Raw genomic sequence first — 27,157 nt, forward strand, 5'->3', positions numbered from 1 at the left:
TTATTTAGCTATCACTGTTTCTTGCCCTAAAGGGAAATGCTTTTCTATTTTTGCATGAAACCAAGGGCACTATAACGTAATACTATTCCAAGCTTTTCTATTCCAATTCTGCAATCAGCCCTCCGCGATAGGTCAAAAACTTTTTTGGACAGCCCCCACTTTACCTGTCTGTCACGCGACGTCACAAAAAACCGCAATAGCTCCCCATCTGATATGATGTATACACACTGATTATGCATGATTTCACCGAACCAAAGAAAAATCATTTCTGATTCGATGGCTTTTCGCGAATAGCCCTCGGCTATTGGTCAAAAGTTTTCGGGATGCACTCACTTTACCTGCCTGTCACGCTACGTCACAAAACCGCAAAAATATCACCGCGTCAATGTGACGTGTACGCGTTAAAAATGCATTAATACGCCGAAAAAACTGAATTTTCTTCTGAATAGCCAGAGGCTGCCCCCTTCCGAAAGGAATAGAAGATGGCGGCCGTCAATCGCTCAGGGAAAGGCTATTCGTACCTGCCGGAGAGCATGGGTTTCCTAGCGTTTAATAAAACTTTTGCGTGGCCGTGTAACGTTTTTGAGCACTTTCGGCACGTTTACGACATCGCTCTGCCAACTCTTCTTTGCTGAGGATCCGGTTTAGCGTCATTTTTGACCTTCCGTTGCATGCCGCCGCGATGTTCGACCAGCCACCGCAAGCTAAGTAACGGAAAGCGGACTGATCGCAGACGCTGGCCCCACCCTCTTCTTCTAGTTATCAGTTCTCAGTGCTGTGGCTCGGCCCCACCGAATCCCTCTCCTCTTGAGCGCGCTCCTCGCCTCTTGTTAGCCAATTAGATAAGAGAAGCCGCTCAGTGTCGGCAATGTTATTCGTTTTGCAAGCAAACAAAAGTAACTTCCTATGAACGAGGAGAGCGTTTGAATTGTCTGTTCAGACAACCCTGCGGGTGACCGCCCGATTGTCGCGTCGGCGTTTGCGCAAGTATGACGTAAGGAGATTGGAATAAAAACATATTGGAATAGTTTTACGTTATAGGGCCCCAGCTGTAGCCTAGCTATTCTGTGTAGCATCATTTACCACTGTGTAAGAGCTGCCGCCTGTGCTTTGTCGCACGTGGCTCTATGAGATATCTGGTTCTGGTTTATTGAAAAATAAAACTAGCGTTAAAATAAGATAGGAATAAAAGATGTTCAGATTAAAACAGTTTTGCCATTTTGACAGTCAGCGATGACGCTTAAACCAACGTCTGACTTTCCGCAACAGGTCCTTTTCACATCAAAAAAGCGTTCGATTGTATCTGTTTTTTGAAAATCCGCACATCTTTACAGTGGGCACTTCACAATATCTGGACTATATGACATAATACAGAATTCAAACCTACCATGACGCCTCATACACATTGAACACCCGACTTTATGCTATGGCGTGTAGCAAATTTGTGCGTCAATAGATGCGATTAGTAATTCAAACAATTTTACTGACAGGGTGGGGAGGGTTCGGTAACTTGGCTATCAGTGCCTATTATAAACAAAGCTGTCCGTATCTATTTACATAGCTTCCCTTGTGTTGAAAGGGGCCTGTACTTTTTTTGTTCTTTACGTGCGCGTGCGATCAATGGTAGCGGAAGCTTATCTATAGCACAGCTACTTAACTTTTAGGCTGTTATAACAACGGGAGGAAAACTGATATTGGTTGTTTTTGTAACTTAGTGCCTATAATAGTTCAATCAATATTCCTGTTTTCATTTTCATTCATGAAAGCATCTTTCGATTTGAAATAGAGCAGGAATTCGTTTTCTTCTACAAAGCCCGAAATTAAAATTTCTTTTTTACTGCCACTGTTAGAAAAACTGTAGACGACATGTAACTGCGCTGCAACAAGACTGAGTAAAGTCAAGAGAACAAAGAAACACAGGATTGCTGCGTGCGACCTTCGTCTTCTTGCTCAACAGTTCAATATTTACAGCTTTTACCATACGCTCTAACTTTCGTTTTGAGACCAGCTGCGTGTTTACAAGATATTTGTTATTCTATAACGAACCTGCGACGCACGTTACACAACTCAAACTACACAGAGGTTCACAGGAATATGGAGGCTAGAAGTGATGAACATCGGTCGAACAAGAAATGTCTGCTGCAGCAAACATTTTGACGAGGGAAGATCTCTTCATCAGGGTGGCAAGTGCTGCTCACGAAAAGAAATGTCCTTATCAAAACGTTGGCTTACGCGCCACTGCCGGTTCGTCCACTATTCCCCATGACAGAAAATTGTCTATACACAGCTTTTTGTCCCTACTGAAAGAAATATGAGTTGTTTGTTGACGCATTTGTTAACACAATTTGTGGGCGCTTGCTAAGCTTGCCAGATAAGCGTATAGTTTATGGCCCATCAGAGCTCGTACACTTCCGGCCATGGCTGCATGTTCTTTCCCCTCTTGCAACACACACTAAGCTGGCATAAATAAGAGCAAGCACGAATTAGCCATCATCCTCGCCTTCTTGTATAAACACAGTCTTTGAAATAAGAGCAAGCATGAATTAGCCATCATATCTTGCCTCCTTGTGTAAACACGGTCTTCTGCTTCAATTTGGAGTTCTCGTTGGTTCCAGAGACTACCACGCATGGAATGAACGGTCTGTGTCTCATCTAGGAACAGCTATCTGGATGATTTTGTTTGTGTTTATGATGGAACAGCGCTGAACCCCGAAAAAAAGACGAAACAAACACACTCACGGAGGCACGAACGGACGCGCAGACGCACACACACGTGCCCGCACGCAAGCAAACTCACACACACGCGCACTCACACAAGGGGGTTAACTTTGTGGCCACTGTCTCCTGTGAGTGTGCCTTCTTAACTTGGGTTGCTCGAACATTTCTCAGGATGGGACGATTTTTCTTATTCCTACGGCCCCGGTCTATTGTCGCCGCTGATTTCTATTACTTTTCGTGTTGTTATATTTTACTGCCGTTTTCTTATGTTACAACTTCTTATTTTATGCTTTCGGTTTCGTTGGAGCTATGCTCCCGTTATACAGTCCTTGCCGTTACTTATTAAGAAGACACCAAGTGTTCCGCACCTTATTTTTCTTGTCCTTCCTGCCTTTTTATGCATTTTATGCTTTCAAATAAAGTACACCATCGCCCTCCGTCTGTTCGGTAGTAGCGTTACTGTATAAAACACCGCCCACACACTCCGTGCAGATGGTTAACCAGCGACGCTGATACGGGCGGCGCGATGTTTATCACTGGGTTAATCCAGACGGTTCATCAAAAGACGGCTTGGTACGCTGCCTGATACTCGGTACGCAGTTGCGGCTTACGCTCGGCTGCACGAGCATATTCTCGAGCCCGTGCTGCAGCATCGGCACGGCGTAAGCGAGCTCGTTCCCGGTTGTGCTCGCGACGCTGCTGATCGAAAGCTGCCTGCTCCTCAGGAGTACGTATGACGCGCGCCGCCTACCCATTCCGTAGCCGGAGAGAAACTGCGGCTCTTGGGCTCGGCTGTGACGGAGAGCAAGGATGCGACTACTGTCGCAGCCAATCGCGCGCCTCTCTTTCTTATTTTTTTTCACGTTCGGATGGGGTTGTGCCGGAAGACTTTTTGTCATACAGGCGACGGACACATGTACGAATCGGCTAGCCACATACAGCATCGCTGTAAAATTGCGCTGCAACTGGCTTTCGTGTTCCTATTGTCGCTCTTGTGGTGGTTGTATATAAGCATTAGGGTGTTTAGTAATCTAACACCAAATGCGTCTGGCCAGCATCTAAAATGCGGCGAATCCCCATTCAATCGTTTCGTAAATATAGATTACGTTCCGGTACAGCACATTCTAAACTAATGATTACTGCAAGTTGTGCTGTAAGGCAAAAAAGCGACGTTTCTTTCCAATGAATGCTTGCAAACATATAGTGATCCGAGTTAGAACTTGGTAATGCTTGAAACAATGACAGGACATTGCTCCTTATTTTTTTCGTGCTTTAGAGATAAAAATATGACACGAACAACATCAGCTTCGTTGCGCAGCTGCTTACAGCTCGGCGTATGGTACGGTCACGAGAAACACAATCCGGCTGCGACAGTCTCGTATGATGATAACCATATCGTGCATCGTTTCTTCTTTGCCGTTCTTCCCGGCCCCGCCTGCCGTTCGCTCATCATTCAGTTCTACTCTTCGGTATGAGTGACAGGGCGTTCGAATTTCGGTAGAGCGCGAGAAAGAAGTCGAGGTTTAAATGTAAAGAAAAGTACGACGGGGATTGAGTAAAGAAAAACAGATCAATGAACATTCGAGCGCTCCTATATGAAATCGGCGGTGGATTTCCGGCTGAGAGAAACAGTAAAGGCGCGCTCGGTCACATTGAAGGATCTCCTGAAGGATGCTCACAGAGCCGTATAGAATTGAAAGACGTGGGCTTCTTTCAGTGAGCTGAAGCTTTTTGCAGTAAGTTGCGTTCGCTTTCTCATCACGTTTTTTTAATGAAAATTGGATGCCTGCAGCGAAGCGTCCTAAAAATACAAGCGCTGTAAAAACCTTTGCCGCTTATTGGTATCGCGGTCTTCCATTATTACTTTTCTTCCGGCCACGTAACTATCGAGTAGCACTTTGGGAGAGTTTCATGCGGTTATCCGCAATGAACGTACCGCAGCGCTGACACAGAATGCGGTGCATCGGGGTGGATGGTGGACGTACGTCCACTGTTGCCACATTAGCAGCGCGCGTACACTAGCTACCGGCGCCACGCGCAAATTGCTACTTTGTTTCTATGCATTGCCCAAAATTGAAACGCGAACAAATCCGAAACAACTGCAACGCGTTGCGCAGTTTCCAAGTTCACCTGCGTTTGCAAAGCGGCCTAATACAGAGCCCAGAACAGCTACTTCGGCCTACTCCTTGCTGAGTAACTGGCCACGCAACGCTCATGCGTCGCACTTCTCTGCAATCATGCGCCAAAGGAGTTCCAGCGGTGTGTACATATCTTCGCGTGTGGTGACAGCGACGGAACCTAATACCTGTAGTGTAGTGTGTGTCGGTGCTGTGGCAAAGTTAGTGTCAAAAAGGTACACTTGTTCTGTTTCCCTACTCACGCGCACCGACGAGGCAAATGAAGCCGAGCCCTTCAGCGGCGAGATGCATTACGCTTCGCAACTGACTGTAAATGCATTCGCAAATGTGAAAACAAAAAAACGACAACACACATTTTCCTGCCAAAGACGTTATCCATGACTTCTACGTCGGCACTGCGAGTGAAATAGTTGTGCCGGTGCGACATGTGCCGTCTAAGCTTAATGCAGACGTCATTCCAAGAACTTTTGAAGACCTGCCGGCTTACCTACTTATATAAGCCCTAAACAACAGCACGTTTAGTGCCACGCTATTGTTCACTAACAGGATTTCTGCTTGCAGTTACCGTGGCAACTGCTCTGCCCTCTCTCTAAGCGGACTTTCCAGCAAGGGCTGGCGAAAGTTATCAAATAATAAAATTACTACCCAAGAACGCTTTCAAATAATTTATTTTGCTACCATGTCAGAAATCTCAACTTATGAAAATAAGTCAATAATGATTTATTTATTTCCGTCATATTCAAATTGTTTGCTAAAAAAAGGTTCTGCATCCGCCGTGATTACTCAGTGTCTACGCCGTCCTGCTCATAAGCACGTATTCACAGGTTCCAAAGCCCTCCGCGAAGGTTGGCATTTCAAAGCCGATTTTAAGAAGTTATACACCATTATTGAATGACTGTACAACAGAATTGTTCTTTGAATAAACGAGGAATTCTCATATGGAACCATGCATATAATGCTTATAAAAATGTTCTCACGCTTACAACTTAAACTTGTACGGGGTACGTGGCTGTCGCGTCTGTGAGAGCTCGGTTACACGCTATATTAAAGGACTATTAGAAGCAGGGGGCGGAGCAAGCCACTGTTGTGCGTGGCTGCGCTGTCCGCAATGCTTTGGGGAAGCAATGAGACTTTGCATGCCGAGTTTATTATGCTGTAGTATATATTTTTAGGCTTAAGGTCGCCTGCAAGTGGTCTTTCCTAAAGTTCTCTTTGCGTGCTCAGTACGCAAATACGTTGAAAGAAATGTGGAACAGACCCCTTTTTTGTGAAAGCTTCACGTGATCAAATACCATCAGCCGACAGGTTCATGTCGGAATTGACGGCGTTGATTTATTGGCATCTCCTTTGAAGTGGCGCGAAGACGAATAGTGACCTAGCCTGCTTGATTTATTCAGCTATGGTATACATGTTTTTCAATATAGCATTTTTGTACACGTCTCCTCACCGTCGTTTTTTTTTTCCTGTGAACTTCTCTATCTACCTTGTACTCCTACCTAGGTTGTAATGAATCCGGTCATATTAATTTATTGCCTACTTGAAGAAAAGAGCTCTAGGAAGAGGCGGACTAAAAGAGGAACATGTATGACGGACATCTTTCCTCTTTTAGTCGGCGCCTTCGTAGCGCTCTTTTCGTCAAGTATCCAAAACCAACTCGCCCACATCAAGCTTCTGCTGCTTCTATTTCCTGCCTGCTTTTTTCTCCCCACCTATACCTTAAAAGTATCTTCCTTATCTCGACTGCTGGCCGCTTGATGCTTCCGTTCGCCTTAAATCCCGAATGTTTTTCCTGCGCCTTCTTCTGTTTTGGGAATGTTATGCACCCAACATTTGTTTGCGCATTAAGTTTCTCTTTCAGGAGCTTTCTTTGCTTTTCGTTATTTGTTAGACCTAAGGGACACTTCGTATGCGTGTAATCCGAAGTCTTTGGCTTCTCCATGATCCCTAAATGCCTCTTTACGCTCTCGTATAGCTTGTCTTATTTCTTTGTTCCACCACTTCCATGGTTTCCTCTTTCCAATCGAACTATTATTTTGCCGCTTTTGTCTAGTGTCCTGCTGCATAACGTCTACCAGTTCCTTATATTCTCTGGCTGTTGTGAGAAAGGCCCACATTTCCACCTCTGTTTCTCCAGTTCAAGTGCACTGCGATCTTTATTATTTGATTTCCATTCGTGTTTGCATTCATGTTTGCATTCATGTTTCCATTCATGACATCACAGATTCTGATGTCATTGTTTCGTGCCTTGCGTTAGCATCTCTATGAAGTTCTAAAATTAAACATTTATGATCGCTATTCAGAATATTTTTTCGATGTTCGCTTATCGTCCCTTGGTCTTTTGGTTCGTAGACCGTTTCGGAACCTAATACGCAGTTGATACATTACTGCCTGTTCCTGCATTGCCACGTTCCACATGTTCTCCTTGTTACCTACTATAAGGTTTCGTTCGTCGCTCTGGTCTAGCACTAGAGAAGCATCGTAATTTGTACATCTGTCTAAATTGTCATTCACATCTCCTACTGGTGCCACCTGAGTTGATTGCCTAAGCTCATTATTGTCGCTTCGTGAACATATCACTCACTTGTCCGCCCCTGCTTTCCGGCGTTGTGGTTTCGGCTTGCTTACTTGTTCTCATTTTGGAGCCAGTCGCGTTCGCGGTGTTCACTGGATCGATGCTATGAGTGTCCCCTTTGAAACGGGGTGGTAGTTTGTGACCCCAAGCTGTTCTTTTTATTTTTCCTAATCTCCTACCTACCATTCAGAAAAAGATAGCAAGCACACACAAAGAATTGCGAGCAGAAACTTTCAGAACCAATACTGGGAACTTCGTTTTTGTATGCCTCCGTTGTTTGTGGTCTGTCTACTTTTCTGCCACCAAACCTCCAATCGCCTCTTACTAGTCTCTATTGCGGACATGTTTATACCTTCTCCTCGCCATCCTTTACTTCTCTCCTTACTCCCCCCTGGTTTCCCTCGCATCTACTTATGCTAGCGCCTCTTGTGGTGGCTTCTGTTCCCTGAAACTTTCGTGGAATTTTACTAGCAAAAGAAAACTATTGTAGCACCCTGCTACTAAATTTCTTTTTTGTTAATGTAAAGCTAGGAAAACTAACACTAATACGGCATCTTATTGTTTATTCGATGAGTTTGGTTTGTTTTGTGCGAGATCAGTTTGTTCTCGCTCAAAATAAAAAAAATTACCAGCCTGCAGTGAATGCATGCTGTTGACAGGACGCATGTATCACTTCGACTAATCTTGGGTGCGTCCACGGCAACCAGAAATGCCGGAGCACTGCGCACCTAAAAGTGCAGCTTGTTGAGGAAGCAAAAATCTTTCGACGTTGCTAAGTGTCATTATCATGCAATGTCCGTTCACTGTTTTACATGAGTATTCACTTATTTTTATAGTTACTGCTTATGCGTTTCAGTGATTATCACTTATGAGTGATGATCACTTCGAATAAGAAGAACACTGAGGTATTTTTGTTAGTTAGTTTGTTTGTTTGAATGAATGTGCGATGTTTAGTGCCGCAAGGGGCCAGGTATTGCCAAAGAACGCCATGGTTTGTTTCTTTCGCCAACGCAACAGATGACTGAATCGATTTCGTAACTCTCCATCAAGATGCAGAAGATTCTATCCGTTTAGATTAGGTTACACAACGGCAGAAACAGGCAAATGCTTCCCAGACTCATTTGCGTGTTTTCCTTGATCAGGAAACTGGATTAGGGATAGATCCTGTGCTTTCCAACTCCCTCGTTTAACTCCGTGAGCGCAGTCTTTACATTTTTAGCGGAACATAGTTGCCTCATTTCAAGCTCTTCTAAGAAAGAAACAAGATAAAATGTCCCTGCACAGTGCTTCACCTATTTCTATACTAGGGACGAGCTCCTTCTTCCTGGGTCTTTAGTGCTTCATCTATTGATAACACACGCACTTGTGTTCTGAAATTGAAAAGCTCTCCACGCTCTCCCTACACAAACACTTGCTCACTGTACAAAGTGAAGCTGCATTCGTACAAGAAAAAGAAATGATTCTCTTGATCGTCTACATCCGTTAAATAAACAAAAGAAAGAATGAAAACGCACAGCAGTGCTTCCGAAACCGCCGACCAGATGCCGCCTTGTATCAGACCGCACAAATTGTTGTAGGGCTCGCTTCGATCGCCCCACGGTTCTGCGCGCGCTTTCTTCTTTCCTTTGCCTTCCCTATTTTTTCCCTCTCCTTCCCGGAACCCCGATAGCGCCACCTCACCCCTCGCCCTCTCTCGCTCACTCCCACATTTTCGCCTGCAGTGGCGCCATCTGCATTCACTATGTTGTGGCAGCGGCGACGGGACGACGCTCTTAGTGTGTCCAGTTCGTTGACGCGAGCAGTTCGTGTGGCCCGGGCGTTGTCTGCCGCACAAAGAAGGAGGAAAAAAAAGTCGCACCGACAGTCACGACACGGCGGCGGCTCCTTGAAATCCAGAATATTTCGACCGAGATTCCAGCGAGAGTGTCTTAAATACAAAGCGACCATTGCCGTCGAGATATCCCACGCCTGCGGGCTTTCGCGGACCTCTTCGTGTGGATATTACCCGCTGTGAATGGACCGTTCGCCGTGTTGTGGGGAGGGGCATCGTTGTGTACAGTGAACACTGTCTGAAAATTCAGAAACCGAAAACGTCGAACTAAAATTCTCTCTGTGGGCCTTAAAGGCGGGATACGCTGTCTCCCAACTTGGTTTTGGAGGAAATCCCTCTGAATTTGCCGCCACGTTGTGACACGTGCTTGGAACTGTGAGCTACGAGAAATGAGGGCTGTTGCCATCTGCTGCTAGTGCGTGATTTGGAAGGGAGTCAAGGTGAGCCTCATTATGTAGTCATAATTTAAGATAATGGAAGTACTCTGCAGCTTCATTCGAACTGCCGCACAATGAGCCAGCTCGAAGCGGCAGTTTCGTGCTTGGGCCAGCGTGGTAATGTTCAAGAATAGCGGTGTACGTTTTGCTGTTCAAGGTCTTCCAGTATATGTTTGTTTTGCTGTACCAGTCAGCGATTTGCATTGGAACAACTCCAAGTTAGTAGAGTGCTTAAAAAGTTCTGCAATACTAATTGCGGCCACCGCTTATTGCGATATCTCGTCCTTATTCCTGTCCTTTTATACAAGAAGCCGACAGTATTTTCTATCAGATATTCGCAATAAATATTGATTAGACATTTCAATTTTGTTGGATTTTATTGGTGTCGTAATCCAACTTTTACTTCATACTTCTCGGAAAACGTCCATTTGCATCTCTTTTTTATTAAATGTAGGCTTTGCATACACGTAGAGAGATCTTGGTGCCTTCTAGAGACGCTGGCTATTACTGTGCTCCGACGCAGAAGAAAAAGGTAAACACTAAAAATAACAATTATAACAATAATACTAACAATATAAACCTCAGTAACCTGTTTCCATAAATAATTTGCAAGTCATAACATATACGCTACAATTTCATAAGGCAGCAAACACACCGAGGACAATGTGCATGAAAAACAAAATGAAAGAAAAAACGTACAGGTTACCACAATGCACCATGCACGCAATAAAAAAACAGCTCTCTCGAATGATGGCCTCCGTATAGCCGCAAGCGTAGGAAACATTGAATCACATGTCAAGAAAATGCAAAAAAAGTCCAATACCTTACAAATAATCGAAAATTTTCTAATAACTTACGAGACTATCTTTTCTTCAAGAAAAACTCCAGCAGTCGCCTTGCCCACATTGGTAATATTTGTGTTGCTCTGGCCCCAAGGGATTTCACCAATGGCAGTGGTCTTCAGTTGACGATCTGCAGTTTTCTTCACAGGAGTTCTTGGCAGGCTTGGTATGTTCTGCAGCGCAGGAGAAGATGTTCTACATGTTCATCGGATCCTTGGCGGGAATGAATTAGGCGATTAGCTTTTACTGTTCTCCTTAAGAAGGATGTCATGTCAGCGGTACCAAGTTGCAACGTAAGCATGCCTGTTTGTGTAGTGCCGCTGGCATTCACTTGTATTAGACTTCGTGTGTATATTTATCTGTAATTATGTTGAATATTCAGCGTAAATAATGAACGAAGTTTGTGTCGTAATTTGTACGCAGATTTTACGAGCATTGCCATGACCCGTCACTTTTTAAGAAACGAAAAGGCAAAGGCGCATTTTGTTAATTGCCTCAGGTGCTAAGGCAACTTCAGCATCAATTACTGCAATTTCACAATGACTGGAACGCAATGGAGTACTCTATCATGAGGTCGTTCTGTTGCGTTGATGTTAGACATTTGTATCTCTCACACCAAAGTATCATTGGGTGTTCAAAAACTGATCTTCTTCAGACAAAGCAGGGAATCGGTTAGAATTAGCCATTCATGTGGTTTTCTTTTGGTGGCCTATAAACATTAATACAGAGAGGACCGCGTAAAGTTGTGTCTTGCTTGATAGAATCGCGCAGGACAATTTGAATAAGTTTTCTAATGCTTGTCAGTTTATCGAACTTTTCAACCAAGGCGCTTTCACAAATGAGGAGCTTATAGACATCAAACGAAAATGTACTTGCGTAATCTATTCTTGCGAAAGGTGGCTGACTTGAACTCTGTGCGATTGTTGTTTAACACTTTGTTGTGGTTCTTTTTTATTTCTTTTTGTGTTTCCAAGTTTTCAGATAACAGAATATAAAGAATTCATGAGTGAATTTACGTAGCGTTCACAACGTAAAAAAAGAGCTATAGGGCATATCACTAGGTTGCTAAGTGCCCTCTGTAGCTAAAAAATTTCCCTAATATGCAAAAGCCCCGCTTTCTCGACGATCGAGAAGTGGCGGGGTGTATATATATATATATATATAAATATATATATATATAAATATATATATATATATATACATATATATATATATATATATATATACATATATATATATATATATATATATATATATGACTCAACCAATCAATGCAACTTTATTTTTCAGGAACATATATATATACATGTATATTTAACATATATATACATATATGCAAAAAACAATATATACAAAGATTGTGTGGACCGATATAGCCTAAGGTGGCTGGTGGCCGGTCCAATAAGATAAACAGCAAAATATGCAGCGGTCAGCTAAAGGGGAAAAAATACGCAAAAAAAGCAGCAAAACCAAATAGAAGCATGTATACATACGCGTATATAAGTACACCTGCAGTACACACACACACGCATATATATATATATATATATATATATATATATATATATATATATGTGTGTGTGTGTGTGTGTGTGTGTGTGTGTGTGTGTTGCTCCAGGTGAGTCTACTGGGAACAACTGCGCGAGCGATTCCAAGCTCTTCAGCTTGAAGGGGTCTTCAGGTGCCAACATGTTAAGGTGGCATTGCGAAAAATAGATTGACTGACAATTACGATACTCCCTACTTCGAAATTTGAGCGCAGCTCGCATTTCATCTCACGATATCTACGCGTAGTGCGCGCCACTGGTGGTGGCCTTGCGCATAACACAACACACGGGAGAGGAGCCAGCCGAGCGCCGTAGTTTGCTGTGTCGTTGATAGTGCTTCTCTGTCTTATTCACGTTTTCAGAGCAAAATATACAACACCCTTCGCATGTGCGAGGTGGCCAAAGCTTCAAGGAACGTCGAAAGAGAATTGTTACGCGGTGGGGGGCTCAAATACCGGCGAAAACGTGCCGGCGATACGGTTCAAATTATTACCTGAAAGCCTCATCAGTGGGAACAACGGTAGCAATGGATCGTCGCTTCGGCGGGAAATTTCTTGTTCTCATCCTTTCCTTTGTCGCTTCGATGTTTTTTCCACTCGATCGTAGTTAGACGCTAAGCGACGAAGTCCTTCTGCAGTGCAGCATGCGGTTTAAAGGCATTTTGCTAATGTTCGGAATGCCGTTTGCCGCTTATATTGTTTTCCGCTTCTTTACCGCGTTGGGCTAGCTAGGCAGCACGACTGCATGAGCGCATTGTGTTGTATGGTAAAGCTACAGAAGTTTGCAAAAACTGAAATTGTTAGCTTTATGTGGCCCGGTAAATCCTCGCACCAGCTTCATGCTCTTACATCTATTTTATGCGTGGCTTCGTACATGTTTAACTTTTGCTAGTTGCTTCATGCATAACTCTTGTTGATTCTTTGGAGCTGTGAGGTTTTCACCCTGCCTAGTTTGTAAAGGGAATATATCACGCTGTGTCTTATCGGAATCATACCAAGGAAGTGCTTCTTTAACAGCTTTATTCTTTTCGTCCGAGGGCATCTTAGATATTGTGGTTTTTTGGGAAATGTGTTTAGGAAATCGGTATTTCAGGCCAAGAATTGCTAATAGTTGCTGCATATGGTATTTTTGTTCCATTTCTCGCATAAAAGTTTGCGTCATGTTTGGGAATTCATCATACATCGATGCTGTCCGAGCCGACTTAACCCGCCGAGTGATTTGTTTGTTTCACAACGTAGTCGCTTCTTGCATGTGAATTTCGTACTCAACTGAAATATTTCTTATTATGCTTACGCCGCAGAGGACTAAACCCGGCCTTGCCGCCAGCGCTCATCTACTTTGACTGGCGCTGCTCTGCGTTTAAATATATCATGTGGTACCTCTCTCTAGTAACATTTAAAAAAGTACTGAAAAGTTTGTCAAACTTTAGCTTTGTACTTCTTCAAGCAGCTCCCTTGGGGAATTTAAAATTGAGAAAAGTGCAGCAGGAACGGCAGTTCATCGGCGGTACAGCGCCAGCACGCACTCTTATTAACCCATTCGTTTGATGACTTCGTTGTCTAATGTACGCGTTTCTATCAATAAATTCGCAATTACTCTTCTTGAGGCCCATTTGACTGCACTTATTCGGCGATGTCGGATGTATTCATCGCAGAAAAATCACAACGGAATATGCAGACATCGCACCGTGCGGATTTGTTTGATACACCTCTGCACTAACGACGGGTGCTTATTATTCAGGCACAGAAGCTGCATTACGCAAGGGTAGAATGAAAAAAAAGACACTATCGAGATATCGCATTAGTCAACAAAATTTATCGGCTGGTTCACATGAGCTCCACTTCATGTAAATGGGGTTCACGGCGTTTGTCTGCGGGACGCACCTAGCACGTATGTGGACCATGTTGTCCCAAACACCGGTAACATTGTGTTCATACTCGCTCCCACAGAGGTCAGCGTCTTGCCTACAGCTATCACCGCAGAAAAAGCAGTCTGGCGCCAAAACAAAGGAGAAATCGTAGCCGCAAACTTCAGCCATCCTTGCTGCAAAGGGTTGTCGTCTGCTACTGCTCCCGCAAGTACTGTTGGAAACGTCCGCTAGGTGGCTATTAGTGGCGACTCTATAGGCGGTGCACGAGGCGTATTGACTGGTGTGGACAGTCTCTCGTGCGGCCCGTTGCAAACGGAGCGAAGTGTGGCGCCACTGCCTCGATATAATCTGGAGATCGCGAGAGTCAGCGCGTGGGTGACATGCGGGCGCCATTCACCAAAGCTGCCACGACAAACTTCCCAGATTAGGCGCGTCACTGTGGCGCCATCTCTTAGCCACCGTCGCTGCACTACGCTTTTCTTCTCCCGCTTTCGCCATACCCTCCTCCGCTTTCTGCCTCTTGGTTCCGCTGCACGCTCCGGCCCGCTTTCCTCCTCACGGCTCTTCTCAATCGTCGCTTTTCCCTCCCCCGCTGCGCACCGCATTTGCGCCCACTTCTCGCTGCGCTCGTTCGTTCGGATACGCCGGGAACGCCGACACTCGCCGGAGGTTACGGGCGCCTATGAACTGCGCTCTATAAAAACGGACATGGTTCTGCAAGCATTTGCCTTCCGTGACTATGGCGGGCAACCGACACAAATCTTTGTGTACTTCTGTGGCGAAAAAAATATACCTAAAGGACCTCGCTTTTGTAGTATTTCAGCAAGCTGTTCTTAACGCACACGTGTGTGAGATTGATGAAGAGTGTCTGTTTATGCATCGAGTAATATGCGATTACAATATTACATTGATGCACGAAACCACAAAATAAATTCAGGTGTGATATAGCCCTGCTCATTCCACGCAAAGAAACAAGAAAGATTGAGTATAGATAAAAAACAGCTGGTAGAGTAATATATTTGCATCTGGCAAAAAATTTGCCATGCAACTTGCATTTAGCATAATGATCATGAATTCCGCAAGTTTGTATGGCGTCATAATGAAAAAAGAGTGCACGTCTTGCATTTCGAACTTCAGCTTGACATCACCAGCAGTACGTGCTCCGTTATCTGTAGATGGATAGATTGTCACAAATATGTGTGGTGAAGCGAAGAAATTTCTTCAGTTTCTCAAGGGTATAATTTCTTTCTACTGCCTATCTTGAGGTCACACGGCCAATTTCAGCAAAGGGCGAACCACTGTCCTTCAGTTGCTTTTTGTCATAGGCTGCACGCCAAAATAGTTTAGTATTTGGCGAAGTTCTACGCAGAAGCTAATGCGTAGCAAAAGAACCTACTAAAGCGTGCGGAAAATGCTCAGCCTGGCAGAAGAATCTCAACGCATAATCTGGGCTAAAGCCTGTCATGTGGAGAATAAAAACATCAGAAATTTTAAATAGTCTTGATCCACTCAAGCAGAATGTTAATTATTCTTGCTGCTTAGGACGGGCGCGTAATCCTACGCAAGCCTAATAAAGTATCCGCCTCAGTTTCCTTTAAATTTAGCTTGGTACGTTTGTTTCTCATGTTCCAGAAAAACCTGTTACGTTTCACAACACTTATAATGAGCACAGTGCTTTCAAACGGAACATAAAAGACGCGACAAAGTTGTCCCGGAAACTTGCTGAGAACATGAAGACATACAGAAAAAGAGTAGACACAATGAACGGTCTTTTGTTCGCCTTACAATCCAGAAATTTTAATGGAGTTGAGCACAAAAGCAATTAAGGCTTCACATCATTGGAGAGGCGTCTACTTTTACACAATGTAGGAAACAACAGTAAAAGCGGATCAAGTTTTGTTGCCGGCTGCTTCGCAATTTGCATATTTTACTAATTAGATGACTGAACGTCGTTTCGCTAAATATTCCGCATTATACCTAACGTATGAATAACATTGTCTGCGTAACCTTCCTGGTCAGTGTTAAAGTAAATGCGACATCTTTATGGTAAAAAATGTACATAGCAAAATGTAATCCATACACTGCTTAGCGCTGCCAATTTCTTACCAAAAATAAAAACACGGTGCAGCATTATTTTTTTCAAAAATAGCATCTGTGCCTACAAAATCTTCTTTTCTTTTTGAAGTGCTGTTTCTTTTCCTTTTGTTAACATAGGGCTAGCAGTATTGGAATTTTCGACGGATGCCAAATGAAATTAGTAACAGATGGTGCCGTCTCAGCACCTTCCAGTATTTCGCACTTTAGTGTTAATTTTATTATTAGACAAGTTCGCACCTTATATATATATATATATATATATATATATATATATATATATATATATATATATATAGTAATATAAGTGTTGCTGGCAATTATAGTTACTTGAATTCCCCGCTGAAAAGCACAACACGCAATTTTTAACCTTTCCACTGCGTACAGGCCTTTACATATTTTGATTTTATTGACTGATTGACAAAATATATACGCGGGTAAATGCCAACGCAGTCGCATGATCTAGAAGCCACCATTTTTTCCATTGATTTGAGAGTCTGTCTCGGTAAGTTAGTATACGGGCCAAAGGAGGCCTTAGGCAATGGTTGACTGCCCTGACCACCTGCTAACGTTGTGCCGTTATGTAACCCGTCGTGTTTCGTTCTTTCTTTCATTTTTTGGTGCGTGCACTGTGTGGGTAGATTGAAGCACGCACGTAAAGCAAGCATGCAAAGTTGCTGAAGCACCACTGGTAGCATGGTTCCGCCGTCACAAGTCTTCGCATACTTGCAAGATCTTCAATAATGAACACACATCCTCTGTCACAAAAAAAAAAAACAGTGCACCTGCCTCACGCTCGTTGTCAGGTGCAGGTCAGCCACGTGTGTGGAAAAGAACATTGTGAAAATCGCCTGATCGTATTACATGCGAATTACAGGAAAGGCACTGCGCGGACCGCAGCCTCTAAAATTGTAAGTTTTATCATGCGTGATGCACGTGACAAATTGAGGCAAGCAGAAGAACCGGACATGTAGACGCAGTGCCTTCTTATTTGAGAGGCGTGATGACAACACAGTGGCGTCAGCCTCCCCATCTTGCAAAACTACATTCTTCTTTGCGAATCACGTAGTTCGGCTAGATGACTGCGTTGTAATGTAGACGTTCCACAGTGCAGTTATGCGAACAATAAAACGTCTTGCGGCACGTTCAAGCACAATCGTTATTGAAAGTAATTTTTTTTCTATAATCATTTAATGAAGAGCCATAAGCAAAATGTAAATATCTCGCACTGCGAGTACTAGCTAAACCTGTTCAGTGCGTTTTTACTAGAGTGGCAAGCTGTGGACTAAAAATCACCGAGAAGCCATAAGCAAAACGCAAATATCTCGCACTGCGAGTACTATCTAAACCTTTTCAGTGCATTTTTATTGAAGTGGCAAACTGGGGACTAGAAATCACCGATCTACACGTTAAGCATCACCATAATCATGTGCCATCAAATTTTATATATACCTTCCACAGAAGTATGATTAATTCATGACCCACGTAACTCTTTTACAAATATCTTTTTCTCCTAAAATCGAGTTGCGAAAGGAACGCAATTAACTTTTTCGGTAAAACATGCAAAGATCGTCTGCAAAGTTTTTATAGACGTCATAAAAGACGTGAATATTACTGATCATGCAAGATTGTCGCATGCACCTGAGAATATCTATCATTGCAAGTACCACATCTTGCCGGTCTGTACTTGCTTCGGTATGTATTAAAAGGTCTGACAACTGGCCACAATCTGTTGCGAGATGTGGATGGAAATAAAATGATTTTGTTTTATAGTGATATAATTCAGCACGCTGTCCGCGATTTAGGTAGGAATTATAATTTTAAATCGGCAAATAAAGTCTTAAAAAACCAGTTACTGGCCCTGCCTGGCGGTGGAATCTGGATACTCCGGATGTAGTGTACATGGGATCCCTGTATTTAAATCGCCTTCTACTAAGTACAGCATACTTATTGCTCGAAATTGCACCTTGTACATTGATAGACGCTTATGTTTCCTTTCTCTGCGTATTAAGAAGTAAAGAAAGTCCGTGCTAGCTATCGACACACGCATCCCTGAATGCATGACGGTGCACATGCTGTTGTACGCGTGCGAGTTTGCGAGCGAGTACCAAGAGATGTGTGATCCCGCTGTGAGACGTGAAATTCCATGGACTAGTTGTTGCCGTAAATGGGTGACGTCACTGCAACACCAGCCCACGCGTGGCTTCGGCAACTCGCTGAACTGCGCATCACGTGTGAAAGCATCGTTTCGTTTTCGGAAACTTTACTCGGCTTGGATTGGCTAAACAACACCCTTGACTGGTTTATGACCAAAGCAGTTGGACAGGAAACCAAGAAAAACACGTATCTATTATTGTAGATATAATGTAACGCTTCGGAAAACATGAATCACTGAAACGACGTCTTGATAAAAAAAAATATATTGCTTTCTCTAAGCTACGGCCGCACTTTTCTTCTGGCTCCCACAAATGCCGGCGTATAATCGCCATCGCACTCGCCTATCACGGTTTTCAGCATGTCTCCAGGGAACGACCACAAGCTCACTTCTGATAAAAAAAGATCTGATAAAAAATATTCCGCTGTGTTCTGTGCTTTCGAACTTCATGATTAGACAGCCTGACCGGTAATCTTCTATTGCATTAAATGCTGGGCACGATGAAAATTGGTTGTCGGTCCCTTTAAGTTCGCGCTGTAAACATGAATACAAGCTCGGTTAGATGGTTTTTAAGCGTGGTGTGCTATAAAAGAAGTCCTGTTAATGGTGCCCACGTTTAAATATATGCGAAATGCGCACCCCTTTCTATGACAATCTTTCAACCGACGTGCATAAAACGTTTAGAATTTGAAACGAAGAGAGAAATAGGGAAGGAAAAGCTGGGAGGTCAAGCAGTCGCCTGTTCCGTTTGCTTCCGTATATCGAAGACCCCCTTCGATGCAGAGACAGCGAACTCGAGGGGCGAATGCAATCAGGGATGCATATACTATACAGAGAGTGCAGTCGTTTACACAGGTAGGGCGACTTCGAGATGTCCAGCAACGCACATGTCTCTATCTGAGCTTGCGACACATGTGGCGGCGGTGCGACGACATATTTCATGGAGGATGCTTTGAGTCCGGCTGGTCTAAGGCTTGATATGAAAGCAGTATACAAATGGGAGTGAATGCTAGAATTACACTTCATATTTAGCTGCTGAATGTTCTATGCGTAAACCGATGGGAGTGAAATCGAAGAAAAAATCTGTTTGGTAGTTATAAATACAACGGCAGAATAGAATCACGTGTAGCAGTTGCGTGTAAATTGTTATGGGCCAGCCACGGTAGCTAGGTAACACTGCTTGTACTATGCTTCGTTAGGTGGTTTTTCGTGGCACAAGGTGGCGCTATGCGTTATGCATGGCGCTCAACTTAGCAGTCTGCTCAGCGATACGCAGGAGCCGACGGTTACTTCGAGCGTCACCTGCTCGAGGGCGAGTTGTGTATCGGCTGCGAACACCTCTGGCCCCACATACTGCGGAGGCACAGCGTTTGACACGACGCCATCTTTATTTGCGGCCAGAGGCTCCGCGTTTAAGCAATAGCATCTCCAAAGTTTACCTGTCACGAGGGTAGATTGCGGGAAAGCTCCCCCTTGCCGTCGAGCAACCGTGTAGTACCACATGGCGGTAACACAGTGCCCTGCAGTACCAAATGTGCCGCCGTGCTGTGACGGGGCGCTAAGGGGAGAGTTTTCACATCCTGCGCTTGTTGCAGCCACTTTTTCAGGACGCTGTGACTAGGATTCAAGACGCAGGCGCGCAGAGGCTGCCAACGCGACTGCGACCAGAGGTGATCGGAGGAAAGGCTATCGCAGATGCATGCAAGGCGCGTGCGACGCCATAAGCGCTTTTTCTTATTTCGGGCTTTGGGCATTGCTTGCACGAAAGCAAAGAGTTTCCGAGATAAAAAATTACCGACGATTACGTTACTTCCTAATGCGAAATTTGAGCGCAGCAAATAAGCTGTTTCACCTTTTGGATAGATTGAGGCAAAGAAATCGAGCAACACATGTATGCGCTATCACATAATTTTTTTTTATTTTTCACACGTATTCCTTTAACAAAGACTCCACTAACAGTTCTTGACAGTCATGAAGGAAGCTTTGTGGTCGGAGAAATAGACTGATATATGTTCGACTTGGTACACCAATGCTTGATTCTCAAAGACGAGATCTATACAAGTGCCTCGCGAGGTTGTCACAGCCGTGGGGGAAGCAGAGGCTAAGCGCCGCCGCCGAGAAGACCCTGCCGTTCGCGCCGCCGAAGCGGAGGCTCATCGCCGCCGTCGAGAGCAACCAGCAGTAAGCGGAAGCGGAGGGGGGCGGCGTGTACACCCAGCGGCAAACGATGGGGGCAGAAGCGCGCGCAGCAAGCGGACAACACGATAAAGGGAGGAGGGAAGAGATAGCAGCGACTGACTGATGCCGCTGACGGCGATAGTGAGTCAACCCCAGCTATCCGCCACACAAGAACAGGGGGGGGGGGGGACCCTTTCCTCCTCTTTCTGTATGGCGGCGACGGTGTTCTATGCAGTCACGTTATCTTGACTCTCTAGCGGCGTCAGCGGCATCCAGCGGTATCAGTCGGTCGCTGCTAGCGCTGGGGGGATGAAAGGGGGGCGGAGCTGGTTACGAGGCCGACGCCGACGACGACGCCGACGACGACGCGAAACCCAGGAACGGACGCCAAAGAGCTGCGCTCTAAAAGGAAACTACGAGGGGGCGTTCGTAAACATACGAGCGCGCGCGCAACAGGGCGAAAGCATGGCATCTCAGTGAATATAGGGAGCTTTAGTTTTGTCCTCAGCTGGCTATTATTAATATATAGTTTAAAAACATTCGTACATACACTCGTAACAAAAAACCGCAGATCCAACGAGTTGCACTCTATATACAGCGAAGCTTTATGTATACGCATGAGGAGTCGAAGCACACACGCACAAATTATGCCGAGACTAGCTAGGTGGTGTGACTGACTACTAATGAGTATGACAGACACCTTGAGCGCATCATTGTTTCAGAAGTAGCATGCGCATAAGCACTTAGAGCAACTCGAGTCCATTGTATCCCCAACAATCATTTGCATTCTTATGGCAAAGCAGCCACGGATGCGCAAATGTGGGCGCAAAAGGCCAACAAAAACATGTCGCTGGGGCAAAGAGTGCAGTCGAAGACAGAGGGTTTTGGACTAAGAATGATAGTGATCTAAAGAAAGGGAAGACGCTTGATTCTGCAACCCGTGAGGGAGCACGGCGAAGCGTCGTCAGGGCAGAGGGAACGAGAAGTGAATCTGGAGCTTTCTCACCTCGGGGCAATACTGGGCCTTGCTGGAGACGCTCTTTCGATAGTTCAACGCTTCCTTCTCGCTCTCCGGCACGGCCGATGCCGCCGATGCCGCGGATGCGGGGTGACGCGTGCCATCGAGTGGTGCTGCAATGAATCCAACGGCCAGCGCGATGCGCGTACTCCGCTGCGATTGGTTAGCTTGTTTGGAAAGGGAACCGCCAGGCCGCAGCTCTGACGGTCACGAAACCCCGCAAGGGTCGTAAAAAAAAAGCTTCGCTTTTACAAATGAAGATGGGCGCATTCTGGAAGCAACCACCGGAAGTGGCAAAACACCTGCGTACAGTCCAGGAAAAATGGGAGAGAAATCTAAAAGTGGAAGACAAGAAGAATGCTAAAAGAAAGGCAAAAAAGGGGCAAATTTTCCATTGCGGCTGCGCCATCAGAATCTCTTAGAAAAATCCCATTCATCAAGACTTCTTTCAGCGCATGGGCGAAGGAAGCGTCATGTTTGTTGACATCTTGAATGCGTGGTGGCGCGGTAAATTCCTTTAACGTTTTCTGATCATCCTCGCATTTCTTATGTCCTGGCACGTCCTTTGAGATCTATCTATCCTATGCCTTTTCGACAACAGCAATTGAGCGGGGCATTATAGTTCTCTTCAAAGACGATTTCATGAAGGAACTAGGTAATTTTATGTACAAGCTTTTACGGATGAGCAATTCTGATATTTGTCACTCTGTACCATTTGGACGCATTTCTATCTGTGAAAGTTATATTTCATGAACTAAATATGCTTGTGGATAGAGTATATAACAAGCGCTACTTTCTCTTCTAGGTGTGTTGTCTTCCGTAGGACCGATGCCGCTGAGCAACTTTCCATTTCGCCACCATGGTGCGCGCCGGCCCCACCACACCAGACTCGACCAGCCAATTGATGCTGTCGTCTATGTCAGCGTAAGTGCCATCACTTAAAGCGTTATCCCTCTTTATACGAATGAGATTCGCCGCTGCTAGTCATTTGCTCGTTTCTCATAGGAACAGCCTTCAATGCAAGGATGGTGATATATGCATGCTTATTCGGGGAGATATGTACGAAATCTAGTGTGCAAGCAGAGTTGCTTAAACAGGAGCGTGTAAAGTGGTTGTTTTGTATGTATGAAGTAAAAGGGTCGGTACGAATCTTAGTTAATCGAACTGACCACTCCTGCCCAATTTTCTATTTGGCTGAGGGTTGCGCTTCTGATAACAAGCTGTCGCTCTTCAAAAAAGTTCTCCATTCCTTATCACAATCAAACAATTTTCCTATGCGCCATCCCTGCTGAATAAACGTTTTGTTATGGGCAAATTTACTTTCACTCAAAGAGGTCCGTTTGCGGCATGTTTTAACTAAGTAGCTTGGCGCGTATTCACAAGCTTTTACGCCAGAAGCGTTCTTCCTGGCGAATAGTAATGTAGGACATATTATTATTGAAGGCGATCCCTAACCGAAGAACAGTACTTACGAACGAAAAGCTTTGCGAATTCAGGCCCTGGTTTTTTTAGTGCGAAATGCAAACATTAGCCTTGAACATGCATTAAGAGATATGAAGTAATTTTCACTGTTAAGACGTGGTGAAGCTATCGAGAACAAAATCTGACTGCGGCAGCGTGTCAAGAGTTATCCTCCATTGAAGAAATTTTAGAGTAAACCATTTCCGGCGCGTTGCGCTATTGTAGCAAGCTTACGATATTTAATCAATTGGTGTCTGGGAATAATTATATTGAAGCGCGCCATTATGATAATTCCAGCGCCAGAATTACGAGGCATTTCATACTTATCCGGAAATGTTAGTAGACCTTAATTAGTTACGAGGCCACAGGTAATAACTCGTAAGCTCAAGTGAACACAAGTCGTGCATTATCCCAACGCATTCGTAAGGGCTTCGTCAGTTTGGCATCAACGTAATAGTCTGCCCGCTATTGTAAACAAAAAAATAAGGTGCCAATGTTGCGCTTGCGTTTGTAGGGGGCACGTAGCTTCAGACTGCATGCTCGATTTCGTAAGTGATTCCGCTGCAGAAGAGATCTTCCATGTCAGCCGGGCCGAGCCCCGTGCCTTACAACTGGCTCGTCGCATCGCGCCGCCGTTCTTCCTGTGCAGGTGGTGTTCGTGCTGTTCGCGGCCATCATCCTGCTCTTGGTGGCCACCACTTGCCGTCGATTTCAGCCGGGCGGACTGTCGAACCCGCCGGACGAGCCGCCGGAAAATGACAGCGAGCCTCGGACGACGATTGTCAGGCTGAAGGACCACGGCACCCGTGTGTGCACCGAGACGCTGCCGACGAGGAACACTGTCTAGGGCGTAGCAATAACCATTCTCCCGCGAAGGACAGCAAGCACCGACATTATCACCTTAGACGAGGCAAGTTGTCTAATGTGTATAACCAAGCGGAAAGCATATTTAGCGCCCGCAAACAAGGACGGACGGGAGACGACAACACAATGCGCTTACTGTTGTCGTCTCCCTTCCGTCCTTGTTTGCTGGCGCTAAATATGCTCTCAATTTACCAACACGCCCAACAAATGGCAATGCTACAGTGTATAACCAATATTGTCTTTTTTTTCGTGCTGTAGTATTTTGACGAATTTAACCTATGGTCTGACCCAACTTGCCGTTTTGATGCATGATTCACGTTAATTTCGATTCTGGTGTTTAGTAATTTGTACTCTAGCAAGGACGCAGCAACTAACTTTAGTTTCTTGCTTGGCTGTTGGACCGAAGCATATTAACCGGAAGACGATATTCATAATATTTTCATTCAGTAAAAATTAGGAGCCTCACGTGATGGCTGTAAAAAATATATAGTATTCTTGGTGTCGGAACCACGATATGATTGTGAGGCACGTCGTCGTGCGGGACTCGGAAAATTTGAACTACCAGTGGTTCTTTAACGTGCCCTGAAATTGTCGTAACAGGTGACTGTAACGGGATGGTTTTCCTCAGCTACTCAGCAGTTCCGATGCGTGAGATATTCAATGTCATTTCCCGCTTTTATTTTACCTTGCTTTTTTTCTCAACCAACAGCTGACCGCAGGACCTCAAGACTACGCCTGTCGACGTGAGATACCCGTTGTTACTAGTGCCTTGTGGAGGAGAGACAAGCCTGTGGTAATTGAGCCCACGCGAAAGGACAAGTATTCATGCAGCCCTGTGCATTATAGTGAATGGAGGCCTGAGTGTACTAACGATATCAGTGCTGCTTCCCTGCGGCAACGGCTGCGTCCAGCACTCGCAGACTGGGTCTTCTCACTTCTGGTGTCGTGTCAAACACACGCGGTGCGTATTTGCGTGGGTCCCGGCAAGAAGTGCTGAATACACCAATGCCATGAACGCATATCAGTGACGAGAAATTTGCGTGTGCAAGTTGAAATCAGCGAGACCGAGGTTATGGATCGCTGGGAAAGGCCTTCGCGATGCAGTGTGCATTAAAACAGAATGAACACGGCAAGCTGGGCGAGTTGGCGATTGAACATGTTCCCATGGGAGGGCAGCGCAACCAGGACGAAAGACAAGAGGAAGTGCACAATGCGTGCGCAGTATGGTGTATTTATCCTATCGTATCGTGTACTTCCTCTGGTCTTTCGTCCGGGTTGCGCTGCCCACCCGTGGGAACATGCACTAAAATGGGCAGATATTGAAGATAATATAGATAACGACGATAATGATGATGACTGCATATCATAATCACCAGAAATCCTGAAATAAGACGTGTTAGTCAGTCGCAGCTCAAGACAATAGCAGGCAAAATTACTACATCAATCGAAGAATGAAATTGAGATTATCTTTATGGATTTCTAACAATACAATGCTGTAAAAGGCGGTATAACCTCATCAGTCTAAAATGAAATTTATAGAACGATAAGATTCACTGCGATGGTGAAGAACATTACTAAAATTGTAATCAGGAAGTGGCCAGCAAACTGAAAATTAGGTCTAAGTGCTCTGAGTATTAACAACCTAAAATTAGTGTGATGTTCATACGAGTTATTAGGTCAGTTAATTGAGCGGGCTGATGCTACAGGTGACATCAGTGACGTCGGCTTACACTTTATCAATAGCTCAATTTACAATGACCCCAATCAGCGGGCCTTCTCTGTCTAAATAGGGAGTAGTTACTTCGTATATCTCTTGGTTCATATAGATAATCTTCTTTGTAATGGCAGGGTCTTTGTTGGTCTGGCTACTGTCTAGTAATATCAGCTTTAAAACGTGGAGCGCGAACAGACAACACAAGAGCGATACGGAAGGCAGCAATGTGAAAAATAATGATTGGAAGCACATGGTACTTCAGATTGATTCCCTCGCATCATTGTGCTCCATGAGCGCGAACTTCCGTTGCAAAATGACGAGCTGTGCTGTAAAAAAAAGTCAAGAATTTTCAACATCTATTATTTGCAGAGCCTAACGGTTGTACGTGCACAACAACAGTTTAAAATTACTTGTTGCCGAAAATACACAAATAACATCTGGCTAACTCAGACCACCATTTAAAAACCGAGGTTGGAAAAAATAACATAGAAACTTATATAATGCCTGCTTGGTCACAGACGCACATGAATATACATGGTCCAAGCCACCTGTTGCCACTCAGAGATACATGCCGAGTTGCCAGAAATGTGCAGTCGGCACGTTTTCCTTTCATTACTTTTATTGAGAATCCAGATCGTTATCACATCGTACATTTCGAAAAGGATCCAGTTATTAGGATCCAAGAGGATATTAGGATCCAAAAGAATCCAAGGTATTAAAGTCATGCAGTGCGCTTAAGGGCACTGCTTGAATGGGTGTCTGTTACAGACATTTATGTGTACACTGCAAAACAAGAAACATGAAGAAAGGAAGAAAAACACTAACTTCATTTTTTTACTTGAGAAATCTTTCGCGAGGAAGGAAAAAAATTGCTTCATTTCCAAACATTACCGTTTTTTTTTTGTCTGTGGTCAAAGCTAGAACTATACTATAATTTTACTAGAATCGGTCCTCGTTCGATACAGTGCAAAATGTGTCGTTACTGCTACGAGCGAAACGACATCTGTTGGTCTCACTAGCCATTTATGCACAGCTTCACCCGCCATGCAATCACAGGCAGATAGATCTGTTATGCATGTGCCAATCGGTCGTAGTTTCCGAACAGGTCCAAGCTGTGATCACAGCGAGTGTTGTCGCTCAATGCATAAGCACATAAACTCGTGAAGTGGACACGTGGATGCGTCGCGTAGTGCCCGGTGTCTTGGCGCCCTCTGTCTCGTGACGGGTGGTCACATGTCACATATGTTCTGATAATAATATTTGGGGCTTTACGTGCCAAAACCACTTTCTGATTATGAGGCGCGCCGTAGTGGAGGACTCCGGAAATTTTGTCCACCTGGGGTTCTTTAACGTGCACCTAAATCTAAGCACACGGGTGTTTTCGCATTTCGCCCCCATCGCAATGCGGCCGCCGTGGCCGGGATTCGATCCCGCGACCTCGTTCTCAGCAGCCCAACACCATAGCCACTGAGCAACCACGGCGGGTTCACATATGTTCTACGTAGCGTATAGTTATTATCTGTATGATGTCTTAAAACCGCGTCCCAGACTTTGATTATTACGCGCTATACACGAGAACAGCGGTCGTGAGGGAAGTAAACGTTACTCCTTTAATGTAGTAAGCTATCCAACAATCTTTTCATCTAAAATTAGAGAAAAATTATGATCATAATTATTTGGAAAAATTAGAGAAAAACAACCTTGTAGGAACCAGAAGA

The 27,157-nt window shown here is 44.6% G+C and overlaps 1 protein-coding gene across 1 annotated transcript; it reads left to right on the forward strand.

The window, feature by feature from the left end:
* The first annotated feature begins 9,291 nt into the window (after nt 1-9,291).
* On the forward strand, nt 9,292-23,765 carry LOC142587079 (uncharacterized). The gene is made up of 3 exons (XM_075697967.1): nt 9,292-9,699; nt 22,206-22,324; nt 23,511-23,765. The coding sequence occupies exons 2-3, from the start codon at nt 22,229-22,231 to the stop codon at nt 23,706-23,708; spliced, it is 294 nt and encodes a 97-aa protein (XP_075554082.1). The 5' UTR covers nt 9,292-9,699; nt 22,206-22,228; the 3' UTR covers nt 23,709-23,765.
* Nucleotides 23,766-27,157: the final 3,392 nt, after the last annotated feature.

Source organism: Dermacentor variabilis, chromosome 7 (genome assembly GCF_050947875.1).
Source record: "Dermacentor variabilis isolate Ectoservices chromosome 7, ASM5094787v1, whole genome shotgun sequence".
Taxonomy (NCBI): Eukaryota; Metazoa; Arthropoda; class Arachnida; order Ixodida; family Ixodidae; genus Dermacentor; species Dermacentor variabilis.

Excerpts from the sequence above, each read along its gene's own strand:
- LOC142587079 (XM_075697967.1), top strand. The coding sequence starts at position 22,229 with ATGCCGCTGAGCAACTTTCCATTTCGCCACCATGGTGCGCGCCGGCCC. Across the intron at positions 22,325-23,510 it reads ATGCTGTCGTCTATGTCAGC|GTGGTGTTCGTGCTGTTCGC; the intron begins GTAAGTGCCATC and ends CTTCCTGTGCAG.